The following is a 23,782-nucleotide window of genomic DNA, read 5'->3' as shown; positions in this document are numbered from 1 at the left end:
AAAAGCGTTTATTTTGAACTGAGCGATTGTCGCTGTGATAGGTCCATGCGAAATTACTTTTATTTTGGAATTCAAAATGACGCACATTACGGAAGCAATGTTCAACCTGTAACAGTTGGGAATGACATTTGTCCTACTTAAATATTTTCGCTTTTAAAATCATGAATGAGAAATTACAGCAGTTTCAACGAGATCAGTACTGATTCACGTGGATCATCTTAGAAAATGTCGGGAAAGACAAATCTCCAGGTATGTTTTCATTCATTCACTAACTAATTCATTAACTCTACTTTAACCGTATTTATTCATTATTAGTAGTAATTAATTCGTACATATTAGTCTGCAATTATGGCATAATGGCTAAGGTTATTTTGGTTTAGGGCTAGTAAGTATAGGAAATTACACATGAACCGTATTAACCCAAAACAGTTTTAGTGTAATATGTTAAAAATGGCATCTTGGTCATTTACCCCTCCCTTGTGATTAACTGACACAATGAATAGGCATTATTGTCTTATCTACTGAAGCCACCCACCCTGGGGCGTAGTGCCTCTTGTTTCGGGCTATCTTTCTTCATGTTCACTATACATTGCTTTCTCACACTCGAAGTATCTGAAGACTCCAGCTCATCTCACTTCAACTATGGCAGATGGACCTTATACATTTATTAGGGTCAGAACATGAATAAATCAATGTTACCCTGTGCTGTTTGTATTGGTACTCTGTTTGTATTGGTTCTAACTTTTGTGTGAAATATTCTTTTACAGGACGGTGATGGCAGAGTCAGCAGGGTGATCCGTGTCGGCACCAGAAAAAGCCAGGTAATTTAATATATGTATGCTCATTGATTATTATCAATGTTGAAAACAGCTATGCTACTTAATATATTTGTGGAAACAGTGATACATTTTTGTCAAGATTCTTTATTGAATTGAAAGTTCAAAAGAACAGCATTTATTTGAAATAGAAATCTTTTGTAACATTATAAAGGTCTTTACTGACGGTTTTGATCAATTTAATGTGTCCTTGCTGAATAAAAGATTTTTGATAATTGATTTTGCCTCATCAATACTTAGTACAAAATATTTAGGTTTGTAAGTTTGTCTGGGTGTGTCTGGGGTTGTGATGGGTTTGATAAGCTTTCTGTCTTTGTCACAGTGGATATAAGATTGCTTAGTTTTAGTAAAGAAACTGGAATATTGTTGAACCTTTTAAACCTTTGTGTTACTTTTATTTCTTTCAGCTGGCTCGGATTCAGACAGACAGTATTGTAGAGAAACTCAAGGGGTTACATCCTGATGTGAATTTCGAAATAGGTAGGAGATGATTGTGTAATATGCAAAACAGTTCACTGTAATTGAGTTTACCAAGTATGACGAAAGTTAATATTCACCCTGCTTAAACAGATTTCCACCTCATACAATTTTTTATTTTATTTCAGTGGCTATGTCAACAACTGGAGATAAAATACTTGACACAGCTTTATCCAAAGTAAGTCCTAATCTAAATCCCAAATTTAAAAAAATAAATATTAGAGTTCCGTTGCTGTCCTAATTAGTTAGTATTATAAAAGTTAATATTTCTAAAGTTTTTGGAGAAATTAATTATTGTTCAAATTCTGTTAAAGATAGGTGAAAAGAGTCTCTTCACAAAGGAATTGGAGAATGCTTTGGAAAAAAATGAGTGAGTCCATCCGTCTTTGCTTCTTTATATCACTCATGTATACTTTGCAGTACATCCAGATTTGGTCTTTGGTCTTTTGGTGCATTTGATGTTCAGAGGTTTGTATTGGTACATTGTTGCATATGTTTCAGTATGAATAATGCTGTTGTAATATTTGTGTCTCTATAGGGTAGACCTGGTTGTGCACTCTTTGAAAGACTTGCCTACTGTTCTTCCTGTGGGCTTCACTATAGGAGCCGTGCTGAAGTAAGGAAATCACAATAGTATCTCTGTTTTCTGAAGTGCTTATATGTTCCTCCACATTTGAAGAGTCTTTTATCTTAAAAGTAGCTGACATGTCATGTTACACAGTACACAAACATCAGCCTAAATGTTCATAAATAATTATTAAAGTGATTGGAAATACTGATGTATAGTGTATTGCTTATTGCAAATCCTTTCAATTATGAAGCCAACATTGTGATTTGACATTTCTCTCTCTTTAAAGACGAGAAAACCCCTATGATGCTGTTGTCTTGCACCCCAAAAATAAAGGCAAGCGTCTCGATGCTCTCGTCAACAAGAGGTAAAAGCGGTGGCCTATACACAGAATTAAATGTTTTAAATGTATAATAATAATACTTAAAAAGTAATACTCAAAAGCCTCTAAATGCCATCTGAAATTTTCTTCTAGAATGATCATTTTTTATCAAGCTCATATATGTAAGTTCAGTAATTTCACTTAAATGACAATTAATAGGTAATTTCCATTGCCATTTAAGTGAATTTACTGAACTTAAATATACAAGCTTGATAAAAATGATCATTCTAGAAGAAAATTTCAGATGGCACTTAGAGGCTTTTGCATCTGAACTCTTCATATATATATATATATATATATATATATATATATATATATATATATAATATATATATATATATATATATATATATATATATATATATATATATATATAATATTTATTAGTATTAGTATTATTATTATATATTTTTTTATATTATTATTATTATTTTTATTATTATTATTATTATATATTTCCAGGATACATGTTTTCTTGAAAAATACATACATTTACATTTTATATTTGAAGTGTTATAGGTACCAGTTCTCTTCGCCGGGCTGCACAGCTGAAGAGAAGGTTTCCCCACCTGGAGTTTAAAGACATTGTATCTTTCAGTGCAATGCAGCAACCATTTGTTTTTCTCTCACTTTTTCTGTAGATGCAAAAAAAAAAAGGAATTCAGTGTGTTACCAAGCACTTGATGTTTTGTGTGAGGTTATGCCTTAACAGTCGTGTTTCAGAGAGGTAATCTCAACACCCGTCTGAAGAAGCTGGATGAAAAGGATGACTTTTCTGCCATTGTCTTAGCAGCGGCTGGTCTTCGGAGAATGGGCTGGGAGAACCGCATTAGCCAGGTGCCTCTATCCTCCTTTGATCCACAATGCACTGCAATGTCTTCCCCCAGGCCAACTCAAGATTATTGCATTGATTAGCCTATAATGCATATTGATATATTTTGTATCATCCTGTTTCAGATCCTTGGGCCTGAGGACTGCATGTATGCCGTTGGACAGGTGGGTAAAATTCAGTGTCCCTGTTGAGCAAATCTCCTGCACAACGGTGAGTGTATGTCTATCGCACTGACCCTTACAGACTGCTCTTAATGTCCTGTTAAAGGGCGCTCTCGCAGTTGAGGTGAGAGCTCGAGACCGGGACATCCTGGAAATGGTGTCAGTATTAAATGACTCGGACACTGTGTTGAGCTGCATCGCGGAGAGAGCGTTCCTCAAACACCTGGTAGGCATCCTGCTGCACTGTAAAACCCCTCACACCTGTTTAAATTAATTAATCATTGATAAATAAATACACTATAATTAAAAAGTTTGGGGTCGGTAAGATTAAGTCTCTTATACTCATCAAGGTTGCATTTATTTGATCAAAAATTTAGTAAAAACAGTAATATTGTGAAATATTACAATTTAAAATAACTGTTTTCTATTTGAATTTATTTTGAAATGTATTTTATTCTGATAAAGCTGTATTTTCAGCATCATTTCTCCAGTTTTCAGTCACACGATCCTTCAGAAATCTTTCTAAAATGTGTTGTAGATTTTTCCCTAAAACTAAGTCCTATCTCATCTGACCTAAGTCTACCAGGGCCTATAATATTTATACTCTAACGCGTCTACACATCGGCGTCGGCTGGGTGCTAATACCTGTTCCCGTAACTAGCTTACTTCCTGCGCAGGAATTATCGACAAACAGACCTCAGCAAATGTCCTTTAAATGCTTTAATCACGGCCGGAGGATCTCTCGAGCAGTTCTCAGAGAATCTCCCCCAAGAAGAAGCCAGGCCGGATGATCTCAGACAAATTCCATTGAGAATCCCTCCAGTTAACACGAATACAATCATTTTTATAGAAAAAGGAAGTATGGCAAAAATATGACATTTTTGCCATACTTCCTTTTTCTATAAAAATGATTGTCAAGGCAAAAATGTCATGCTGCATTGCATAACTTCCCCGCAATTTGATTGGTTTTCATAGACAAACCCTTCTGTTTCCAGGTAAAGAAAACTTTGTTTTAATGATTACTTCATTGTTTTAATGATTACTTCATTGTTTTAATGATTACTTCATTAATCACAAGGTTCAAATTTAGTCATCAGTCTAGCTTCAATTCCCATATTTGTTATTTTTACACTCATACAACCAAAGTCAAAGGGGTATGGCAACACAACATACAGCATTCAAAAACACAGGACAGAACGTTTTAGTACATCGTGTTTCAAAATGTTATCATGTTAGGCCTAAAAAGAGAAATAAGGTTAGATGTTAGAAACGTGGTTAGTTTAATATACAGTTTACTATTTTATCTATTAAAAATCCACCACAAATGCTGCTCAAGAAACATTTTTGTTCTGTTGTACGGTTGTACTGTTACATTTTTGATATAGTTGATCATTTATTTTCAGAATTCATTGATTAATAGAAATTAAAAGAATAGAAATAGGAATAGAAATCTTTTGTTACACTATGTGCGTCTCAGTCAGCTCCCTAGTTCAGTAGTCAGGGCACTGTTCAGGGAGTCGGCCATTTTAAGGGCTGTCTCAATCGCAAATTGTTAGCTCCCTAAAAAGTGCCACAATGCACTGTGAAAACCAGGGAGCATCAAGGCTCTCTATGTTCCCTTAACGGAAATTCTGAAGCACGAAACATACAGGCAGATATTGAATATAATCTAGCTAACATTTATAATTAATTTACTGCTGAAATGTTGCAGGTATATGTAACAATCAGTTACATAAATACTTTAAATAACATAAAAATAAATATAATCAATAAAATATAAAAATATCAGTTCTGCTGCTGTTCTTTTTTTAGTTCACCCAAAAAAGAAAATTCTGTCATCATTTACTCACCTTCAAGTTGTTCCAAACCTGTATGAATTTCTTTTTTTCTGCTGAACACAAAAGAGAGTTAAGGTTTACCAAACAGTTGATGGGCCCCTTTGACATCCATAGTAAAGAAAAAAAAATACCATGGAAATCAACTGTTTGGTTACCGACGTTCTTAAAATATCTTCTTTTGTGTTCAGCAGAAGAAAGAAATTCATACAGGTTTGGAACAACTTGAGGGTGAGTAAATGATTAGTAGATGACAAAACGTTCATTTTTGGGTGAAATACCAGTAGTGACGTGTGACATTTGTAAAAAATACTTTTTTTACCTTGAAAAATATATTTAAAATCTTTGTGTTATGAAAATTTGTTATATTACTTTGGTAACACTTTACAATAAGGTTAATTAGTTAACTACCTTAGTTAACATGAACTAAAAATGAACAATACTACTTCAGCAATTATTAATCTTAGTTAATATTAATTCCAACATTTACTACTAATACAATATTCAAATCAAAGGTTGTATTTATTAACATTAGTTAATACACTGTGAACTAACATGAACAAACAATGAACAGCTGTATTTTTAACTAACATTAACAAAGATGAATAAATACTGTAACAAATGTATTGCTCATTGTTAGTTCATGTTACGGTAGTTAATAAATTAACTAATGTTAACTAATGAAGCTTATTGTAAAGTGTTACCATTACTTTTTACTTGGTGGTTACACCATATGACATCTTTGAAGTCATTAAATAGAAACCTTTTCTGGAAAATTGTATAAAAGTTTTTCAAAACCATATAAAACCACTACAAATACAAATAATACATTTCTAAGAACTTAGAAATGCATGTGCCTTTAACTACTTTTTTTTTTTATAGGAAGGGGGGTGCAGTGTTCCAGTTGCTGTTTACACTGAAGTGAAGAATTCACAGGTAGTGAGGAGCTACATGCTGATTTTACTTTATACTCAACTAGAAAATGTCTCTCAGCTGAATGACAGATCTGTGTTCGTTTCACAGGTCTACATGACCGGAGCAGTATTCAGCCTTGATGGCTCAGACAGTCTGAAGGAGACGATGCAGACAAGCATCAGCTCAGACAATCAGGTTGTTAATCCTCTAAAATATAGATATCATTTACGATATTCTGAATGTTTTGAATTTTACACTGATCCGTTTGCGTGTAACCTCATGATTCCCAGACTGAGGAGCAGGAGAAGGTTGATGAGAAGGTCCAGCGTGTGGGTATCACTGCTTTAAAGGTGCCAGGAGCAGCCCAGGATGCCGCAGTGAAGTTAGGAGTGGACCTTGGAAATCTGCTGCTCAGCAAAGGGGCCAAAGAGATACTGACTGTTGCCAGACAGCTTAATGACGCGCAATAGGCACAAAATAGTCCATATGCATAGCTGAAGACCAACCACCCCCTTTTCCAGAAGTATTTTTTTAAAGGTCAACAAGTGTTTAAAGGTCATCCTATATAGATTACCTCTATATTTTGTGTGTAATTAAGTTATTAGTTCATTTTTCACGGAATAAAAGCAACTTTGAGTTGTATTTACAGGATTTTTAGCGAAGATCAATTTGCATTACTACTTTAAATAGACTTGGATGATGCAGAATAACAATGCCAGAATTACTCCGTTATGAAAAACAGTTGCATTACAGGGAGCTAATAGACAGAAATGATATTCGTTCTCATATTAAGCCATGAATACGCAATATTGCCTTTTAAGATGGTGTGCGTTTTATCTAAACACATGCTTATTTTGAAACTTGAATTATTCTGGGATGTACATTTCCAAAAGCTGCTTGAGGTATCATCTACATTTTATCTTTACTGACTGTGCACATGTTAAGTTATACAACATAATAACCTATATACCACTACAGAATGATTTTTTTATGATTGGGACATTTGATCATATTTAGTGTGAAAATTTAATTAAAAAAAGGTTTTCATTCATTCCCAAATATTTTATGCCTTGAATGTTGTCATTGAACTATTTAAATTGTTTGTCAGATCTATCTAACATCAGTGCCTGGAAATTTGTATGTGACTATGAGCTCATGGTCTGATAGAGATGTGAAGTTTGTATGCACTGCCTCATCCTTTTCATTTATTCCTCTCAAATATGAGGTTGTTGCTTTATTTATTTGGCTACATGTATTTGCTGGACATCATCTTGTTCTTAGAATTGAATGATGATGTATGATGAAACTAAGCAAGTATTAATTTGCTGAGATATTCTAAAACACTGATTTTTATTTTGTATGTTTAAGAGCTAGTTTAACTGATACCAACTTGATTTAATATGAGCATATGCAAGATTTTTAGAATGTACTGAAACTGTTGAATTCCATAAAATACATTTATTTTTTTATAGTCTTTCATTTAGTCTGTGCTGTACTGTTAAACTGAACTCTGAATAACTTGATATCATTGTTTGCCATTACTTTGAAAGGGGGCGTCTACATTCACATGAAGCACCATATTTCAATAGTTTGATTTTAAGAGAAGAGTTGTTTGGTTTTACTAACTTTATAAGAGAAGAGTTGTTTGGATTTACTAACTTTATTTGCTAGTCCGAAATAAATCAAGCAATATAGATGCAATCATGTGTATTTGACTTTCTTTGCTGTTTTTTACAGACTGCATTAGACCATAAGATACCACTAGATGCCACTACTTTTTCTTCGTAAATATAAAAATAAAGTTTTACTCAAGACCTGACATGTCATGGCTGCGGGTTATTATATTAGCAGGACTGTCTCTGCTCTGAACTCTTAGAATCCAAAAATAGATTTGAGATATAATTTTTATTTACAGTAGTCAACATTTGAAGTGGATCAAAAAAGTTCATCAAAGCTGTCCTAAGACAAGAACGGGTAGCCTATTGTTCAAAATTCAACTGATGAAAGGTTTAGATCCACTTCAAATGTTGACTACTATTATAGATGCATACTTTTCATGAGTAATGTTTCATATATATACATCTATTCCAGGTACCAGTTGACATTTAAACTGAAAGACTGCCTGTCAGATGTCAAGCTTAGACTCGTTCAGATTGAGTGGTTGGGTTGAACTCGCTTTATTAGCGCGTGGCTTCTTCTGGCAACCAGCTGTGGCATGTTGCCTTAGCGTCCACTTATTTTAACAGGAAATTACATACCACACTGTCCACAGAAGTCTATAATCTCATTCCTGCTTTAATAAACAAACATGTATTTTAAAAGCACGCACATATTTGTGTGACACAGTTTTACACGATGATTATATATATATAATGATTATATATATAACTAAATAAGAAATCTTAAACTATTACACAATTATCAAAAATAAATAAACAGGTAAAAGCAATTTATGTAGGCCTATGTATTTTTGTCGTTTTCCATGGAAGAGAGTGCACGTGACGTGAGCGCGCAATAAGCGTGCAGGTCTACATAGGCCAAGTGGTGCTCACTGCAGACAGAGCCAAATTACGTCCAGCTCCCCCTCTCTGAACCTCCTGACCTCATGAGTTGAGGGATAGAGTTATGGGTAGGGATTAGATACCTGCGCGGGACGGGGTTTTCATATCTACATCCTCTGTTTGTTATTATCAGAGCATTTACCAGCATGCAGAATTCAGCACTGAACAAAAAGTCAGTTTTGACCGGTGAGGGGATTCTATCTTAAATGCATCTGATTGGTCAAGAGATCAACACATGTCTGTGATTGGCTACATTGTTCAACGCTGCAAACATGTTAGAAATTGAAACTCTGGCCTGTAAATCGTTTATATTTAGTTTTAGTTTTTATTGTTGCTTTTGTGCAACAGATGAATAACAATTTATTGGTTTTTAGATATTTTATTTATAGACATTTATTTTTCGCGGGAGTCACGCGAATTGTTTTATTCTCCCGCAACCCGCGCACACACATGAGTGCATTACCGGCCAGGCCTAGCCCTGGGAAAACCCTGACAATTTCCGGCAAATTTAGATTTTCTCTGCAAGTTAGACCCTAGCTCTGCAAGCTAACCCTAACTCAGTTACTACTACTGAGAATGTTCTGGTTTAAAACTTTTAGCCCGCGCCCGCACTCGTCCATCAAATCTAGTCCCGCGCCGCACTCCGTTACGTACGTTGGGTCCAGTGGGAGTGCAGGCCTCTAGTAGGGATAGTGTGGTTGGACCTTATAGATTCACCCATTACGTCCAAATAACATCTAAAGAGGGGAGTTCACACTCCACCCATGGCTCAACAGTGAGCAACCTCTCCATCCAGGTTTTGCGTCACACCTCCCACTAAACTCCCTCCGGAGTCAGGACTCGGTTTTTCATTCAGTTCTGTACGGGATTACAAGTGGCAGGGCTTATTTCTGGTACTTACTGTAAAGGAAAAAAGTGACGTGCATTTCAAGACTTAAACGAATTTATTTCCTCTTATCTCAAGTGTACCCCAAGGTAAGTTTTTTCCCTCCCCTAAATTTTGAACACTTGATTTGTTACCAGACATTGCAGTTCATTCTCAGCAGGAGCATAACTTTATAATACTTGTTTTATCATCTATGACTGACATGAGAACAATAGCACAACGTCTGAATAATAATGTATTAAAATGTTATTTACGGAATTCATTTTTTATCACATATTTTAATCGTAATACTATACTGTGATATGTTATTTTAGGAGGGTTTGATAACCTCATGGTTTACATTTCATTAATTTCCTTGTGGATTATTGTACAGCATAAAGACCACAAAGCCAAATCTCTTAACTCTCTATGTTGGCCTGTTCATTTTTTCTTTTTCTTTTTTTTTGTGTCCAATAAAACAACCTTATTACCCTTAAAACTGCAGAAACATATTAATACAATGCTGTTTTCTAACACTTTAGGGCTCAGATGATTCATTTCATGTTTTCCAACAAATCCCTTCTTATTTAAAATTTTATTTCCAATTTGTATCTAAGTATTTGCAGAGACCCCTTTTTTTAAATTTCAGAGACCCCCCAACTTTCTTTTCTCAGATATCTCTTCATAAAATTGAAAGACATATTTACAAATGTTATCTAACGCTTGTAAATGAACATGTACAGTATTTCACCAAATAGTGGGCAGAAATCACAGTGGCAATAATTTGTTCTACCCATACGTCTATGAAAAATTCTGATTATGTTTCAATGGATACAATACATTCCAACCAGATTTCCATTGTACAGGCTGTCTCCGCACGGCACAATCTACCAAGTCTCATGTGAATGCTCGAGCGATCCCCTCCTACCTAGTGCTCTCTGTGGGACTGAGCCAATGATGTCTGTCTCTGACCTGGCTATTCACATTCTCTGATTTCGCTCTTCCTTTTGGCTGTCAAACTCCAGGGACTTACATCTAGCCGGTCAGTTCAGTGTGTCAGCACAATGCAGTCTCTTGGAGGAAACCAAATCCTAGCCTTTTACAAGAGCTCCAAATTCTAAACCAGATCATTTTGACAGAGTTGGGGCCTCTCCTGATTCCTGAATGAGCAGACAGTGTAAAAAGGTTTGCGTTTCAAGGGCAGAATATAGGAAGATGCTCCCCTTGGAGATTTCTCATTTTGAATGCATGGTTATGTACTTTATGATGACTCATGTACTTTGTTGACTAGAAGTCACAGTGAAATTAAATGTAAAAATGTAACCGTATAGTTTTTTTAGACATGTAGGCTAGTCACACCACTGAAGCATTTTTGCTCCCTTTTAGACTTTTGGAATGTCCGAGAAGACGTCTGATCCAGGGACAGTTAGTATTACAATGGAAGACAGCCTTTGTAATGGGGGAACACAGCCCCAGGAAGCTCCATTGCTAACCCATCTGAAGAAGGTGGAGAACCACATCACAGAGGCACAGCGCTTCTCTCACCTGCCCAAACGCACTACTGTGGACCTGGAGTTCAGTGACCTCTCCTACACCATCAGAGAAGGGCCGTGGTGGAAGAAAAAAGGTCAGGAGCGCATACACATTTTGATTAATGTAACCATAAATATAAAAAAAATGCAAGTTCACATCTGTACAGTAGAGGCTGCAGCTCAAACAAACCTTTCTGGGTTGCAGAAGAATAGGATACAGGAGAAGAAAGTTCAACACTCTTACTTCAGCAAAAAACAAACATTAGCATGGTTGAATTGGATCATCGAAGGTTAGCAGCAAAGACTGATGAGATTAAAGTGAGATTAAATACATAAAGGATGTTTGTTTTATTTAACATATTTAATTATAGCTGGTTTGCGTAATATTCTGAGTTTGCATTTCACTGTTTCACTGTCATTTTTGAGGAATACTGAATCTGTTTTTGTGCAAGTGAGGTGAGTAAATGGTAACCTTTAGTCTAGCGCACACAAAGCCTCTGCACCTTACTTAGTACTTGTGGAGAGAAGAAATGTCAGTCAATAAATGGTAAAACAAAGGTCCTGTTTACACCTGGCATTAAGATGCATTTTGGTCGATTGGATCACAAGTGGACGACGGTAAATACAGGTGTAAACGGGGTCTAAAAGGTTTTGTGCTTGTCCACTTTTGGCCACTACCAGAGGTAGTCGAAAACGCATTCAACCAGATTGCTTTCGTAGTGTAAATGCTCATGTGTTCGAATGTGATCAGACAGCCACAAAAGACTGCCTTCCTCCACCTACTGACCTAATGCGTAAACACGGGAAGCACGCTAACCAGACGAGACTAGACCACTGATCTATATAGAATATATGTCATTATATAGATCAGTGGACTAGACAGACATCCTAATGCTTGTTCCTTGATAATTCTCCTGACTATTCTAATGCATGTTACATGTAACATGCATAATGTGTCTGCACTATGATAAAGAAATACAGAATGAAATGTATTTGTAAAGGTAATACATGTGAATGTAAGTGTTAAATGTAATTTGCATTCCCTTTGCTTCCATTGTGGACTAAAGCAAGAGCTCCACCAATGATGATAATATGGCAGCATCAAATGACTTCAAAACGTTCAGTGAACAGACTGTGTCTCCCTCATCTACTTGCGTTCCGATCGATCAAAACGCATTTTGTAAACAGGGCCAAAGTAACTTGCGTTACTTATTTGAAAAAGTAACTCAGATATTTTGTTGTAAATTTAAAAGTAATGCATTACTTAACTAGTTACTTGAAAAAAGTAATCTGATTAACTTACATTACTTGTAGCAATGCGTTACCCCCAACCAGGTCGTCCCTGAATAATTGTGCACAAATGAACACAGACCAACTCAGAAATATAGACCAGATCAGATTAGCAGAGAAGTCCATTCTTTATTTATTTTTTTATTGAGCCTTACTAGACTAGCAATAACAGACTATTTATATATTGGTTGTAGTCAAATCGGAAATTAACACATTCTGGTCTTGGCTAGATAGGTAGCAGCTTTTGTCCTTTTACAAAGCGGATACGGTAAGTAATCGTATTTTACCAGTTTAGCATACAGAGGAGATTAAAATCACATTAGAACAATTAACAAGACTGATCTGGGCCTTGCTTTTCCATTTAGATCTTTTGATTTGCAGGTATAACTTCATGAATGCTGGTATCTTATTCTGATCACTTCTGTTTGTATCTAATGAAGCTGTCTCACTGCACTGTCTAGTCTGGCCCAAAGATAGGAGTTATTTCTTTACTTTTATGATTTATTGGTGAAAAGATACCAGTGTGGAAGATGCTACTATTTTACAGCCTTCATGGGCCAACAAGACTTTTATTTTTGCAGTGCCATCAAGTAGTTTAAATTAGATGACATCACATCTGACATCACATCTGACATCACTAGGGGGAGTAACATTTTCAATCTGAAGTTGCTGATGTCATCAAGATGATTTCATCCTAATGCTTGTTCCTTGGTAATTTTCCTGACTATTCTTATGCATGATGAATGAAGCATTCACAATATGACTGCACTATGATAAAGAAATACGGAATGAAATGTATTTTTAGAGGTGATACATGTGAATGTAAGTGTGGAATGTAATTTGCACTCTATGCTTCCATTGTGGCCTAAAGCAAGAGCTCCACCAATGATGAAAATATGGCAGCATCAAATGACTTCTAAACATTCAGTGAACAGACATGTATGGGAATAAAGTCAAAGGGTAAATAAGAGGGCTTTCCTTGATTTGACTGTGAGAACAGAGTTTTTGGGCTGTTAGACTGCTAATTATGGTGCCTTGCTTTGAAATACAGTAAGTCAGGGGTTTGACAATCCTGGGAGTGTATCCTCTCTCTCAGACTTGACCAGACTTGACCAGAGTGATTTAATTTGCCACTGAACTTAAAGGTTTTGGAGTCTGATTCTCTCATCACCTTTATCACTCACTTTCTCACGTTTCTTAGCTTTGGAGAAAATATGTAGTACAGTCATGAGGTTCATGGATTAAACCATACTTCTTATTTGAAGGGATTAACTGCAAGTTGACCGTTTGTTCAAAAGGAGAACCAACCGTATGACCCCAAGCATATACATTTTTTTCCCCCTGTAGGTTATAAGGCCTTGCTCAAGTGTCTATCGGGCAAGTTCTGTAGTCGGGAACTCATTGGCATTATGGGTCCTTCTGGGGCTGGAAAGTCTACCTTGATGAACATCCTGGCAGGGTACAGGTGAGGTTACGTTGAGTGCAAAAGTAATGTGGAAAAAAAATATATTACAAAAACTATTTGTTCTAATTGATCATATTATGTTATATTATTATTTTAAATTACATTAAATCTTGAAAGCTTACATACCCATTGCTGGTTGTCTTGTGCTTTGAAGGGAAACAGGGATGACTGGACAGATACTGGTAAATGGAAAGCTCCGAGACCTCCGAACCTTTCGTAAAATGTCCTGTTACATTATGCAGGAAGACAAATTGCTTCCCCACTTGACCGTTCAAGAAGCAATGATGGTGAGTCTGCAGGGAGAATGATGGGATAAAGGATGCCCCCTACTGCTGGTTTGATGCTAATGGTCATATTACAATCACTTCAGAATGATTTTCATGTGCAGAAACATTTTTGTTTCTAAAGGGAAACACATGAATGAACTCAACTAAATGATTTCTCCACTGTTTTTAAGGTATCAGCCAACCTGAAGCTTAATGAAAACACAGAGGTGAAAAAAGAGCTGGTAGGTAAAGCTCATGACCTCATTCAAACTTGCTCCAGTATTTTTCCCTGTGAAATTTCACCTACTTTCCATGTGTTTATGTTGGCATGTAGATAAAAGAAATCCTGACAGCCCTGGGACTACATGAGTGTGTCCACACTCATACTGTCTCTCTCTCTGGGGGCCAGTCTAAGAGGTTAGCTATTGCCCTCGAGCTAGTAAACAACCCCCCAGTCATGTTCTTTGATGAGCCCACAAGGTAATGATGTTATAGTCTTTAGACACAAATAAAACAGCATTATTTATATGCTTGTGCTTGTGACATGGATTTTTATATATACCCTTATGAAAAGAAAATATATTTCCCTATAAATGAATGATCAACATATTATTAAATTGTTTAAATTAATATATTGTGTTATTACTATATATTGAATAATACATAAGGAATTGCAGTTTTTCATATGTTGAAAAATATGTGACAATATATTTACTAATGTATCATAATGTATGTAATTTTATATTCAGTAATACACTTGATAATATATAGATGTATATGTGATCAGATCTGGTACTGCATGTGTAATATATTGCTGATATATTTAATCATGCAGCATAAACACATATATAAAGAAATATATAATGTAATATATTTCTTATGTACATTCTAAATGTTTTATATTTACTAGTTTGTTAACAAAAGCACAATTACACTGGCATGTACAAAAGTAATTTGCCAATGGACTATCACTGTGCTGTGGAGAGCACTTCCATTTTTTTTATTTTTTTATATAGTAATTACAGTCTTAATGACTTTTGGCCAATCATCAACCTCACCGTAGGCTCTCGTCTTCAGCACAATGGTAACCCCCAAAACTCAGACATACCAGAAAACCTTTTAAATTCCAAAATAATACAACTTAAAACACTGACAGATCTCCCCCTATATTAATATTGAGCAAAACACATTAAATAATAATTCATTTTAACATTTGCTCTCCTTTAACAGTCAGAAGCAAAGCATGCTGGCAACTAGAAATCTGTTGTAGCTCATTCTGGGAATGTGTGTATGTATATATGTGTGTGAACATACATTCACATTCATGTGGGAACATGTATGTGCAATATATGTACACAATGAAGGATAAAACGTTGTGAATATTACATATAATGCTATTTTTGTCTTCATTTATAAATATGTTATATGTATTTATATACAGCCATATATGGTCATGCATATATTGCTGTATATTGAAAAAAAGTTTCCCATATGTATTATGTAATATATTCTGCATTATATTTTGCAGTATATTCCCATATATGTTTTTGTTCAGTAAGGATAACCATACTGTTTTTTTGTTAAATTTTGCTTTTTGATTTCAGTGGTTTGGATAGTGCGTCCAGTTTCCAGGTAGTGTCTTTAATGAAGTCTCTGGCTCAAGGAGGGCGAACCATCATTTGCACTATTCATCAGCCCAGTGCCAAACTCTTCGAGATGTTTGATAAGGTACAAAGGCATGTGCAAATCTTTTTGGGAATCTGAAATGTCTTCAGATCACTTCAGTCATCATTTGATTTATTCTGTGTCTCTTTCACAGCTGTATATTTTAAGCCAAGGCCAGTGCATATATAAGGGAAGTGTCCCATACCTCATCCCTTATTTGAAGGGACTGGGTCTTCACTGTCCAACATACCACAATCCTGCAGATTTCAGTGAGTTGACCATGTGTTTTATAAATACTCATACTTACATACTCACATATACAAGCATATATACATATATGTGTGTGTGTATACGTATATATATACATTCAGTAAGGATGCATTTAATTGATCCAAAGTGACAGCAATTTTTTATTTATTTTTAATTTCTGTCAAATAAATTCTGTTCCTGTAAACTTTATAAAACCATTTGTTGTATCATGGTTTCCACATACAATAGTAAGCAGTACATTATTAAGCATGATTAAGTTTTCAACATTAATAATAATACATATTTCCTGAGCACCGAATAATATATATATATATGCATCATGCCTCTGTTTTGTGCTTCTGTCTGTCTGTTTTGTGTGTAGTCATTGAGGTAGCGTCAGGAGAGTATGGTGACTTGAACCCTGTGTTGTTTGAGGCTGTTCAGGGTGGCATGTGTGCTTTGGAGGAAAAGTGCAACTGTATCGACAAAACCACTGTAACCCCATGCGCTGCAAAATGTGTCAAAGTGAGTAATGCTAGTTTCACAAACTCCCGTTGCTTCCGGTGAATAGCATCTGTAATGCTTACTTGCATATATTGTGGTCAGGATGTAAGCTAGACAAACTGATCCACTGTGTTCAAAAAACATCTTTCAAATAAACAAAATACTATATGTTTAATATGATATAACTGTCTTCTTAATGTTTCCTACACTTGCTTTAACAGGATTCAGGACACATTGAGAGCCATACCTTTGCTACAAGCTCTCTGACTCAGTTCTGCATTCTATTTAAAAGAACATTTATTACAATATGCAGAGACCAGGTACAATGTTGTTTCATTTAATTTACATCATTTAGTTGGTATGTCAGTCCTAAACTTTCCTAAGGGTGTGTCCAATATGATGCAATATGATGCCTTTCAAAGTAACTTTACCAACACTGAAAGTGACAAAAATATCTAATATAAATGTTCACTTTAGCATAGTTGAGCCAAACCAGTCTTACAAACTAGATAACATTTTTTAATATATATATATATATATATATATATATATATATATATATATATATATATATCTTAACTCAGTTTTGAAATTTGTAGCTATTGCATTTTACTTTTGAAGAACTGTTTAATAATGGCGTTTGGTTCCTGTTCTAGGTTTTGACACATCTGCGGCTAATGTCACACATCTCGATTGGAGTGTTGATAGGCCTGCTGTACCTCAATATTGGCAATGATGCCAGCAAAGTCTTCAACAACACTGGTTTCCTCTTCTTCTCAATGCTCTTTATCATGTTTGGAGCACTGATGCCTACAGTTCTTACCTGTAAGTTAGAAAAAGCAACCATGTCACAGTTTCACTATCAACACGTACCACAATTTTGGGTCTTAACTCATGCCCTACATTCAGCAGGGGAAGTGAAAGTTGTTTTGATCTGATAGATTCCCTGTTTTCAGTTCCTCTAGAGATGGCTGTTTTTCTGAGAGAACATCTAAACTACTGGTACAGTCTGAAGGCTTACTATCTGGCTAAGACAATGGCTGACATTCCATTCCAGGTGGGTGCCTGTCTGCCTGTCTAAGCCTTACTGACTCCATTTTATGCCTGATATAAGCTGAGCATATTTTGATAGTGCTGCTGAAAGTTTAATATAATGAAACTAAGACGAAAGAATCATGGACACTTATAACACCAACATTTGATATAGTCCACTCTTTCTCAGGTCATTTGTCCCATCATGTACTGCAGTATTGTGTACTGGATGACTGAACAGCCTCCAGAGGCAACCCGCTACTTGCTGTTTTTGGCTTTGTCAATCTGTACAGCTTTAGTAGCTCAGTCTCTAGGGCTTCTGGTTGGTGCTGCCTCCACATCCCTTCAGGTACATGTTGCAGCTACTGTCACTGCTAACTAAATGTTTTTATTTCTCAGGGCTCCAGACTGTGACAAAAACACTTACGACAGTACATTTCAAATCATGTCAGGATAGCCGTGAAAACTTTGCTTCTATATTAAGAGAATAAAAGTTTAAGAGATGCCTGCAACTCTAGTTTATTGGTCATAACTTCTGGAGAAAAATAACGCAGATACTGGTCAAAGATTAAACCTTTTTGGTGCGCATGTGATGACCACTTGTGTTCGTACACGCTATCAAATTAAGTATACTTTGCACTAAGCGTTCACTTAAAAAAATGCAATTAAAGAAACATATTATAAATGCTAAAAAAAAACGTTTTCTTATTGTGATGCTGTCTAAACTGGATGTGGCTTAACGTGACATGACAAATTCCTGACGGTAAACTGATGCCCTTTTCTATTTCTGACATACTTCAAGTGTGCACGCTACCTCTGACATGAAGGCAAATGGATTTGCAGCAGACGCTTTGTCATGTCCAGTTTAAACAGCCTCAAGCTGTTGCGTTGGGAGTGGGACGCGACAACTGTCATGTCAGTGTAGACATGATGTAAGAAAAACTGTTTGAAAATAAGACTGTGAGTTTAGGTTTTTATCAAATACAAGATAAGCTCATAATATGTCACTGCCATATGACCATTACTATGATAGTCATCTGACTGATAACAGATTGCTTCCTAAATTGTAACATTGAACCAAGCATTTTCTGTAAACCTGCTTTGAAACAATATTTGTTGTGAGAAAAGCACTATACAAATAAACTCATATTAAATTAAATGTTTAATTTTAGGATCCAATGGCTAGTCATTTGCTCAGTCTGGATGCCTGCTTTTAGTTATGGTGTAACTTTTCAGCTTGTCTTGGCATAGACTTTTTTTATACTGTACATACTGTATTGTGTATCTTCTTCACAGGTGGCCACTTTTGTTGGTCCAGTTACAGCCATTCCAGTCCTACTTTTCTCAGGCTTCTTTGTGAACTTTGACACCATTCCAGAATACTTACAGTGGAGTTCTTATGTGTCCTATGTCCGGTATGCTATTTATATATTAAATAGATGTGTTTGCTTTCACAATGCAAAATTTTAGTTTCATGTTTGTTTGATTGTGCTTATGATAGGTATGGATTTGAGGGGGTGATTTTGTCCATTTATGGGATGAACCGAACTGAGCTTGAATGTCCAGGAAGGGTTTGCAAGTTCCAAAGACCTGAAGAAGTTCTGCAGTTGTTGGATGTAGAAGATGCCAAGCTCTACATGGACTTCATTGTACTGGGTATTTTCTTCCTTATCCTGCGACTCGCCACTTACTTGGTTCTTCGGTACAAAATAAAATCAGAGCGATAATTTTCAAGTCATGGCCTTTCATGGTCTCCAGCTCAGGCTACTCTATAAACCATTTCCAAAGGTGTCATCCTCTTGCTCAGGAAGGTCAGATTTACTTGTTGATCATTTTGGTGTTCTAGTTTTGTTTTTCATTTTGATTAAAGCTACAATATGTATTTTTTTTTTTTTTTACCGAACTACCCGCAAGTGCTGAATTACTACTCACACAGGTCAGTTTATTTGCCGAATTAAACTTTTGAGGTAACGCAGCGCTGTTTCACTTGGTCTACACACCATCACACTGAACTGCATTTGAGTGTGTTGAAAGTTATAATGTTATTCTGTGTGTTAGTTTGTTGGCTGTATGAGACTAGCAGTAAACTAGATCAACATTAGAATAACGTACATTTGCTTAACGTTACCTGTCTAATAAAGTACATGCAAGAGTGGCGTCTCTGTCAAGTCGAAGTTAGTCGCGGACGTGGAGCTCTTGGCATCTCGAAAACGCCACGCTGATATTGATTCTCGTTTTAGTTCTCCTTTTGTCCCAAAGTCTGATTGCCATGGTCCATAATGTTTGAACGAAACAACAACAGCGTGAGCGTGCCGCTAGACGTAATGCAGACTGCAGTTATCCATGTCTGTCGCCATAGTTACTATGGCAGTACGAGCGGAAACCAGGGATAACGCGGATATTACGTCATTGACAGGCGACAGTGACCAGGGACTAACTATTAAAGGTTAAGAGACCCATCTGTCACTGTTTTCCATGTTCGTAGAGTTAGTTTGTGGAGTAAATATAGAGGCTACGGGCTATAATCTGTGTTTACACAGCCCTTTTAAAAATGGCGGGTGCTGGTGTTTCGTGTGCGTTTGGCCAATCAGCGTACACTAAGGCCGGTGACACACTGGATGCGTGGCGTGAGCGTGGCGTTTCTGTTGCGTGTCAGCTGCGTGGCGGCTGCATCGCGTTTTCCATGTCTTTGCACACCAGAAGCGTGTCTGACGCGGCGCTGCTGCTGCTAGGTGACATATTGGTGATATATTTGACATATGGGGAGAGAGTTGTGGAAGGCCTATACTTCATGTTAAACATAAATATATAGCAGCTAAGACAACGTCGGCAGTGTTGACGGCAATATAGACTATAGAATATTTCGTTCTGTATTGACAGGTGCAGTATTTGAAAATCGATAATATTTTTTTAAATTGCATTTATGTCAAACCCTAGACACTTTCAAACATCAAAATGACATTTATTAATATGTATTCGTGTCAAAATGTCATATAAACATCTTTTCCTATTCAATTTTGCCTGGAAACGCTTCCAAGACGCTTGCGTGTCGCGTGAAAAATAGGCGTCGGTTCTATTTCTAGTAGGCACGCGTTTTCCGCGCGGCTCGAGCCGCGCCTGAAGCCTTGTTTACCCCTCATTTACACTGCAAACGCCTGCGGTGCATTACGGCTGCGATAAGGTTTTATTCCGTCCTCCACGCGGTGCCAACTCACACCGGGAGCATTTCAGAAGCGGAGCGAGTGGATGCGCGAGACCACGTGATTTGCCTGTCCGACGTGTTTTTTCTTGATTTTTGGATTTCTACCATACAGTCTATGGTTTCTACCAAGGATATTGGTGTGTAATACGTTTGGGAGTTTGCACAGAGTGTTTATTTTGAATTTGACAATGTTTTCTTTTACTTTTATTTTGTATTTCCGGTGCGACTTGGACGCGCGTCCGTCAAAAATAGACTAGGCGCCTATATTCTGGGAAGCTTCTGAAACGCGCCGCATCGCGGCCGGTGTAAACACCAGCATTGACTAGAATGGGCGCGATCAGCTCCGGTAGCCGTGTCGCAGCCGTAATGCGCCGCAGACGTGTGCGGTGTAAATGAGGGGTCACCCCTCATTTACACTGCACACGTGTGCGGTGCATTACGTCTGCGACAAGGTTTTATTCCGTCCTCCACGCGGTGCCAACTCACACCGGGAGCATTTCAGAAGCGGAGCGACTAGATGCGCGAGACCACGTGATTTGCCTGTCAGACGTGGTTTTTCTTGATTTTTGAGTTTCTACCATACAGTCTATGGTTTCTACCAAGGATATTGGTGTGTAATACGTTTGGGAGTTTGCACAGGGTGTTTATTTTGAATTTGACAATGTTTTTTTTACTTTTATTTTGTATTCCCGGTGCGACTTGGACGCGCGTCCGTCAAAAATAGACTAGGCGCCTATATTTAGCGAAGCGGCGCGAAGAGCCGCTTCTGGGAAGCTTCTGAAACGCGCCGCGTCGCGGCCGGTGTAAACACAAGCATTGACTAGAATGGGCGCGATCAGCTCCGGTAGCCGTGTCGCAGCCGTAATGCGCCGCAGACGTGTGCGGTGTAACCCCTCATTTACACCGCACACGTCTGCGGCGCATTACGGCTGCGACACGGCTACCGGAGCTGATCGCGCCCATTCTAGTCAATGCTTGTGTTTACACCGGCCGCGACGCGGCGCGTTTCAGAAGCTTCCCAGAAGCGGCTCTTCGCGCCGCTTCGCTAAATATAGGCGCCTAGTCTATTTTTGACGGACGCGCGTCCAAGTCGCACCGGGAATACAAAATAAAAGTAAAAAAAACATTGTCAAATTCAAAATAAACACCCTGTGCAAACTCCCAAACGTATTACACACCAATATCCTTGGTAGAAACCATAGACTGTATGGTAGAAACTCAAAAATCAAGAAAAACCACGTCTGACAGGCAAATCACGTGGTCTCGCGCATCTAGTCGCTCCGCTTCTGAAATGCTCCCGGTGTGAGTTGGCACCGCGTGGAGGACGGAATAAAACCTTGTCGCAGACGTAATGCACCGCACACGTGTGCAGTGTAAATGAGGGGTAAATGAGGGGTTATACTTTCGCCTGGCTCCGCAGCGCGAGTCTCCGCAGACTGCGCGCGCACCTCCGCAAACGGACGAGGCGTTTATACTTGACGCGCTCACCGTTGTACTATTCTTTGAAACGATAGGGGGCGACTCGAGTATTTGTCCTCTAAACCACCAGGAATCAGCAGTGAGAAGAAGAAAGCATACACACGTGACAATGTTTATTTTCACCACCAATACCACACTACAAAAAGAATCGTGTAAAACCCAGTAAACCCAGAGATTATTACTCGTGACAATAAAACAAAATATATGGATATTAGAATGTGTATAAAACATAACTAAACTAACGATCTCTTACATATTTTCTAATTTCACTAAACATTACATTTCAAGTTTCGTGAACATATTTATTAAACATGGACCTTTGTTCATTAAAAATACTTTTTATGCTATTGTATGTTCATTTTTTAAATGTAAGCAACTCATTTATACGTGCAAACTGGGTGCCTATGTGTAGCCGGTGTGGTGAGAAGTTCGAGCTCGGCCAGATTCGGCTCAAAGTCGTTCATCTTCGGATGCGGCGCCGCGCGCGATGTTACAAAAAGTGCCGTGCACACCGCCAGGCGAAATTGGGTCTTGCGAACCCAACGCGCGAGACCGCCCACTCCGCAATGACGTCATTTTTGCCGCGCGCGCCTCGCGATCTTGCGGCTGCGTCGAGTATAAACAAGGCTTGAGACGCGCGTGTCACGCACGCAGTGTGCAAGCTCTAACCTGTTAACATGGGAGCCGAAATAAAAACGGACACGCCACGCAGCTGAGACGCTCACGCCACGCATCCAGTGTGTCACCGGCCTAACGTCACGAATAGTTAGTGCTGGTTTAGACCCGTTTAGACCCTACTCTGAAGTAGGAGCTAAATTAGGTCTTCCAAAAGGAGTTCCTATAACTAAAATAGTTGTGGCAATTCTAAAACTCATTTAACTCTGGATTTTAAGCTCACACGAACACTGATGCCATTTTTTTATTCAAACACTAATTCGAATGAAGGTTTTTTTTTTTTGCATTTTCAGTTTCAGAAAGCACATCATGACATATTGAGCCTGAGGTGAGGATGTTTATATATCATTGCACAAGTCTGAAAAGGTTTTTAATTTAAACCAGATGACTGTGAAGGTTCACACAGTGCCTGGGTTTCTATTAAACCATTGTATCAATCTTTTTGTATAGTATATTTTATTATAGGTTTCTTTCTTTTTTGATTATTTCGTATTTTCGTCTTGAGATTTTATGTAATTACTTGGTGCTACAAATTATGTATTAAAACAAAGTTATAATTTTTTTAGACCAACAAACTTCATACTATGTATATCAGCAATGTATTGCTTAACATGTCATTCTGCCAAATGTATGTAGGCTAGTGTGTTTAGAAATAAAATTCTGAAGATTCTCATCAGAGGTGCAGTTTCTGACTAACAATTGCAAAACACTGCTTGGATGTAGTATCCATACTGGTTCATAGAATAATTTAATAATAAATGCTTGAAATGTTATAATTTATTTGACCTCTTACATAAGTAAAAACTAAGACATCTGACAGTGCATTTCAGAGAGAGAGAGAAAATTATTTTGAACATTGACTAACTCTGACTCATTGAACTAAAATAGAAGTAGGCTATACCACGCAACCTGTTTGTTTCATGTTTCATCAAAGAACCTTTCTAAGAATTGTGAACTACTCAGAATTCCTTGGAGCCAAAGAGCTTACAGT

At 37.3% G+C, this 23,782-nt stretch overlaps 2 protein-coding genes across 3 annotated transcripts; both read left to right on the top strand.

Moving 5' to 3' along the window:
* The first annotated feature begins 28 nt into the window (after positions 1–28).
* On the top strand, positions 29–7,824 carry hmbsb (hydroxymethylbilane synthase, b). Of its 2 annotated transcripts, XM_081369874.1 has the most exons (15): positions 67–249; positions 610–672; positions 768–821; positions 1,244–1,316; positions 1,442–1,491; positions 1,628–1,683; positions 1,852–1,929; positions 2,171–2,248; positions 2,775–2,850; positions 2,987–3,100; positions 3,221–3,259; positions 3,363–3,482; positions 5,974–6,027; positions 6,115–6,201; positions 6,297–7,824. In XM_081369874.1, exons 1-15 carry the CDS (start codon positions 226–228, stop codon positions 6,474–6,476), a joined length of 1,146 nt encoding a protein of 381 aa, XP_081226000.1. In that variant the 5' UTR covers positions 67–225; the 3' UTR covers positions 6,477–7,824. The 2 variants fall into 2 exon arrangements, with proteins under 2 accessions (XP_081226001.1, XP_081226000.1); XM_081369875.1 differs by lacking the exon at positions 610–672 and having other exon boundaries at positions 29–249.
* Positions 7,825–10,827: 3,003 nt separating this feature from the next.
* abcg4b (ATP-binding cassette, sub-family G (WHITE), member 4b) lies at positions 10,828–19,162 on the top strand (the record flags this gene model as incomplete). Its single annotated transcript, XM_081370785.1, has 14 exons — positions 10,828–11,059; positions 13,602–13,719; positions 13,874–14,006; positions 14,177–14,227; positions 14,320–14,465; positions 15,590–15,713; positions 15,805–15,919; positions 16,282–16,424; positions 16,625–16,723; positions 17,060–17,228; positions 17,360–17,460; positions 17,626–17,784; positions 18,732–18,850; positions 18,937–19,162. The coding sequence occupies 14 exons, from the start codon at positions 10,828–10,830 to the stop codon at positions 19,160–19,162; spliced, it is 1,935 nt and encodes a 644-aa protein (XP_081226911.1).
* Positions 19,163–23,782: the final 4,620 nt, after the last annotated feature.

Source organism: Scardinius erythrophthalmus (genome assembly GCF_964197995.2).
Source record: "Scardinius erythrophthalmus genome assembly, chromosome: 7".
NCBI classification, from domain to species: domain Eukaryota; kingdom Metazoa; phylum Chordata; class Actinopteri; order Cypriniformes; family Leuciscidae; genus Scardinius; species Scardinius erythrophthalmus.
Note: the sequence above shows the minus strand (reverse complement) of the source record. Positions and strands in the feature narration are given on the sequence as shown.

Coding starts and splice junctions, on each gene's coding strand:
- hmbsb (XM_081369874.1), top strand. CDS start 226: ATGTCGGGAAAGACAAATCTCCAG. Junction 250..609: donor CGGGAAAGACAAATCTCCAG/GTATGTTTTCAT, acceptor TCACACTCGAAG/TATCTGAAGACTCCAGCTCA. Junction 3,260..3,362: donor GCATGTATGCCGTTGGACAG/GTGGGTAAAATT, acceptor GTCCTGTTAAAG/GGCGCTCTCGCAGTTGAGGT.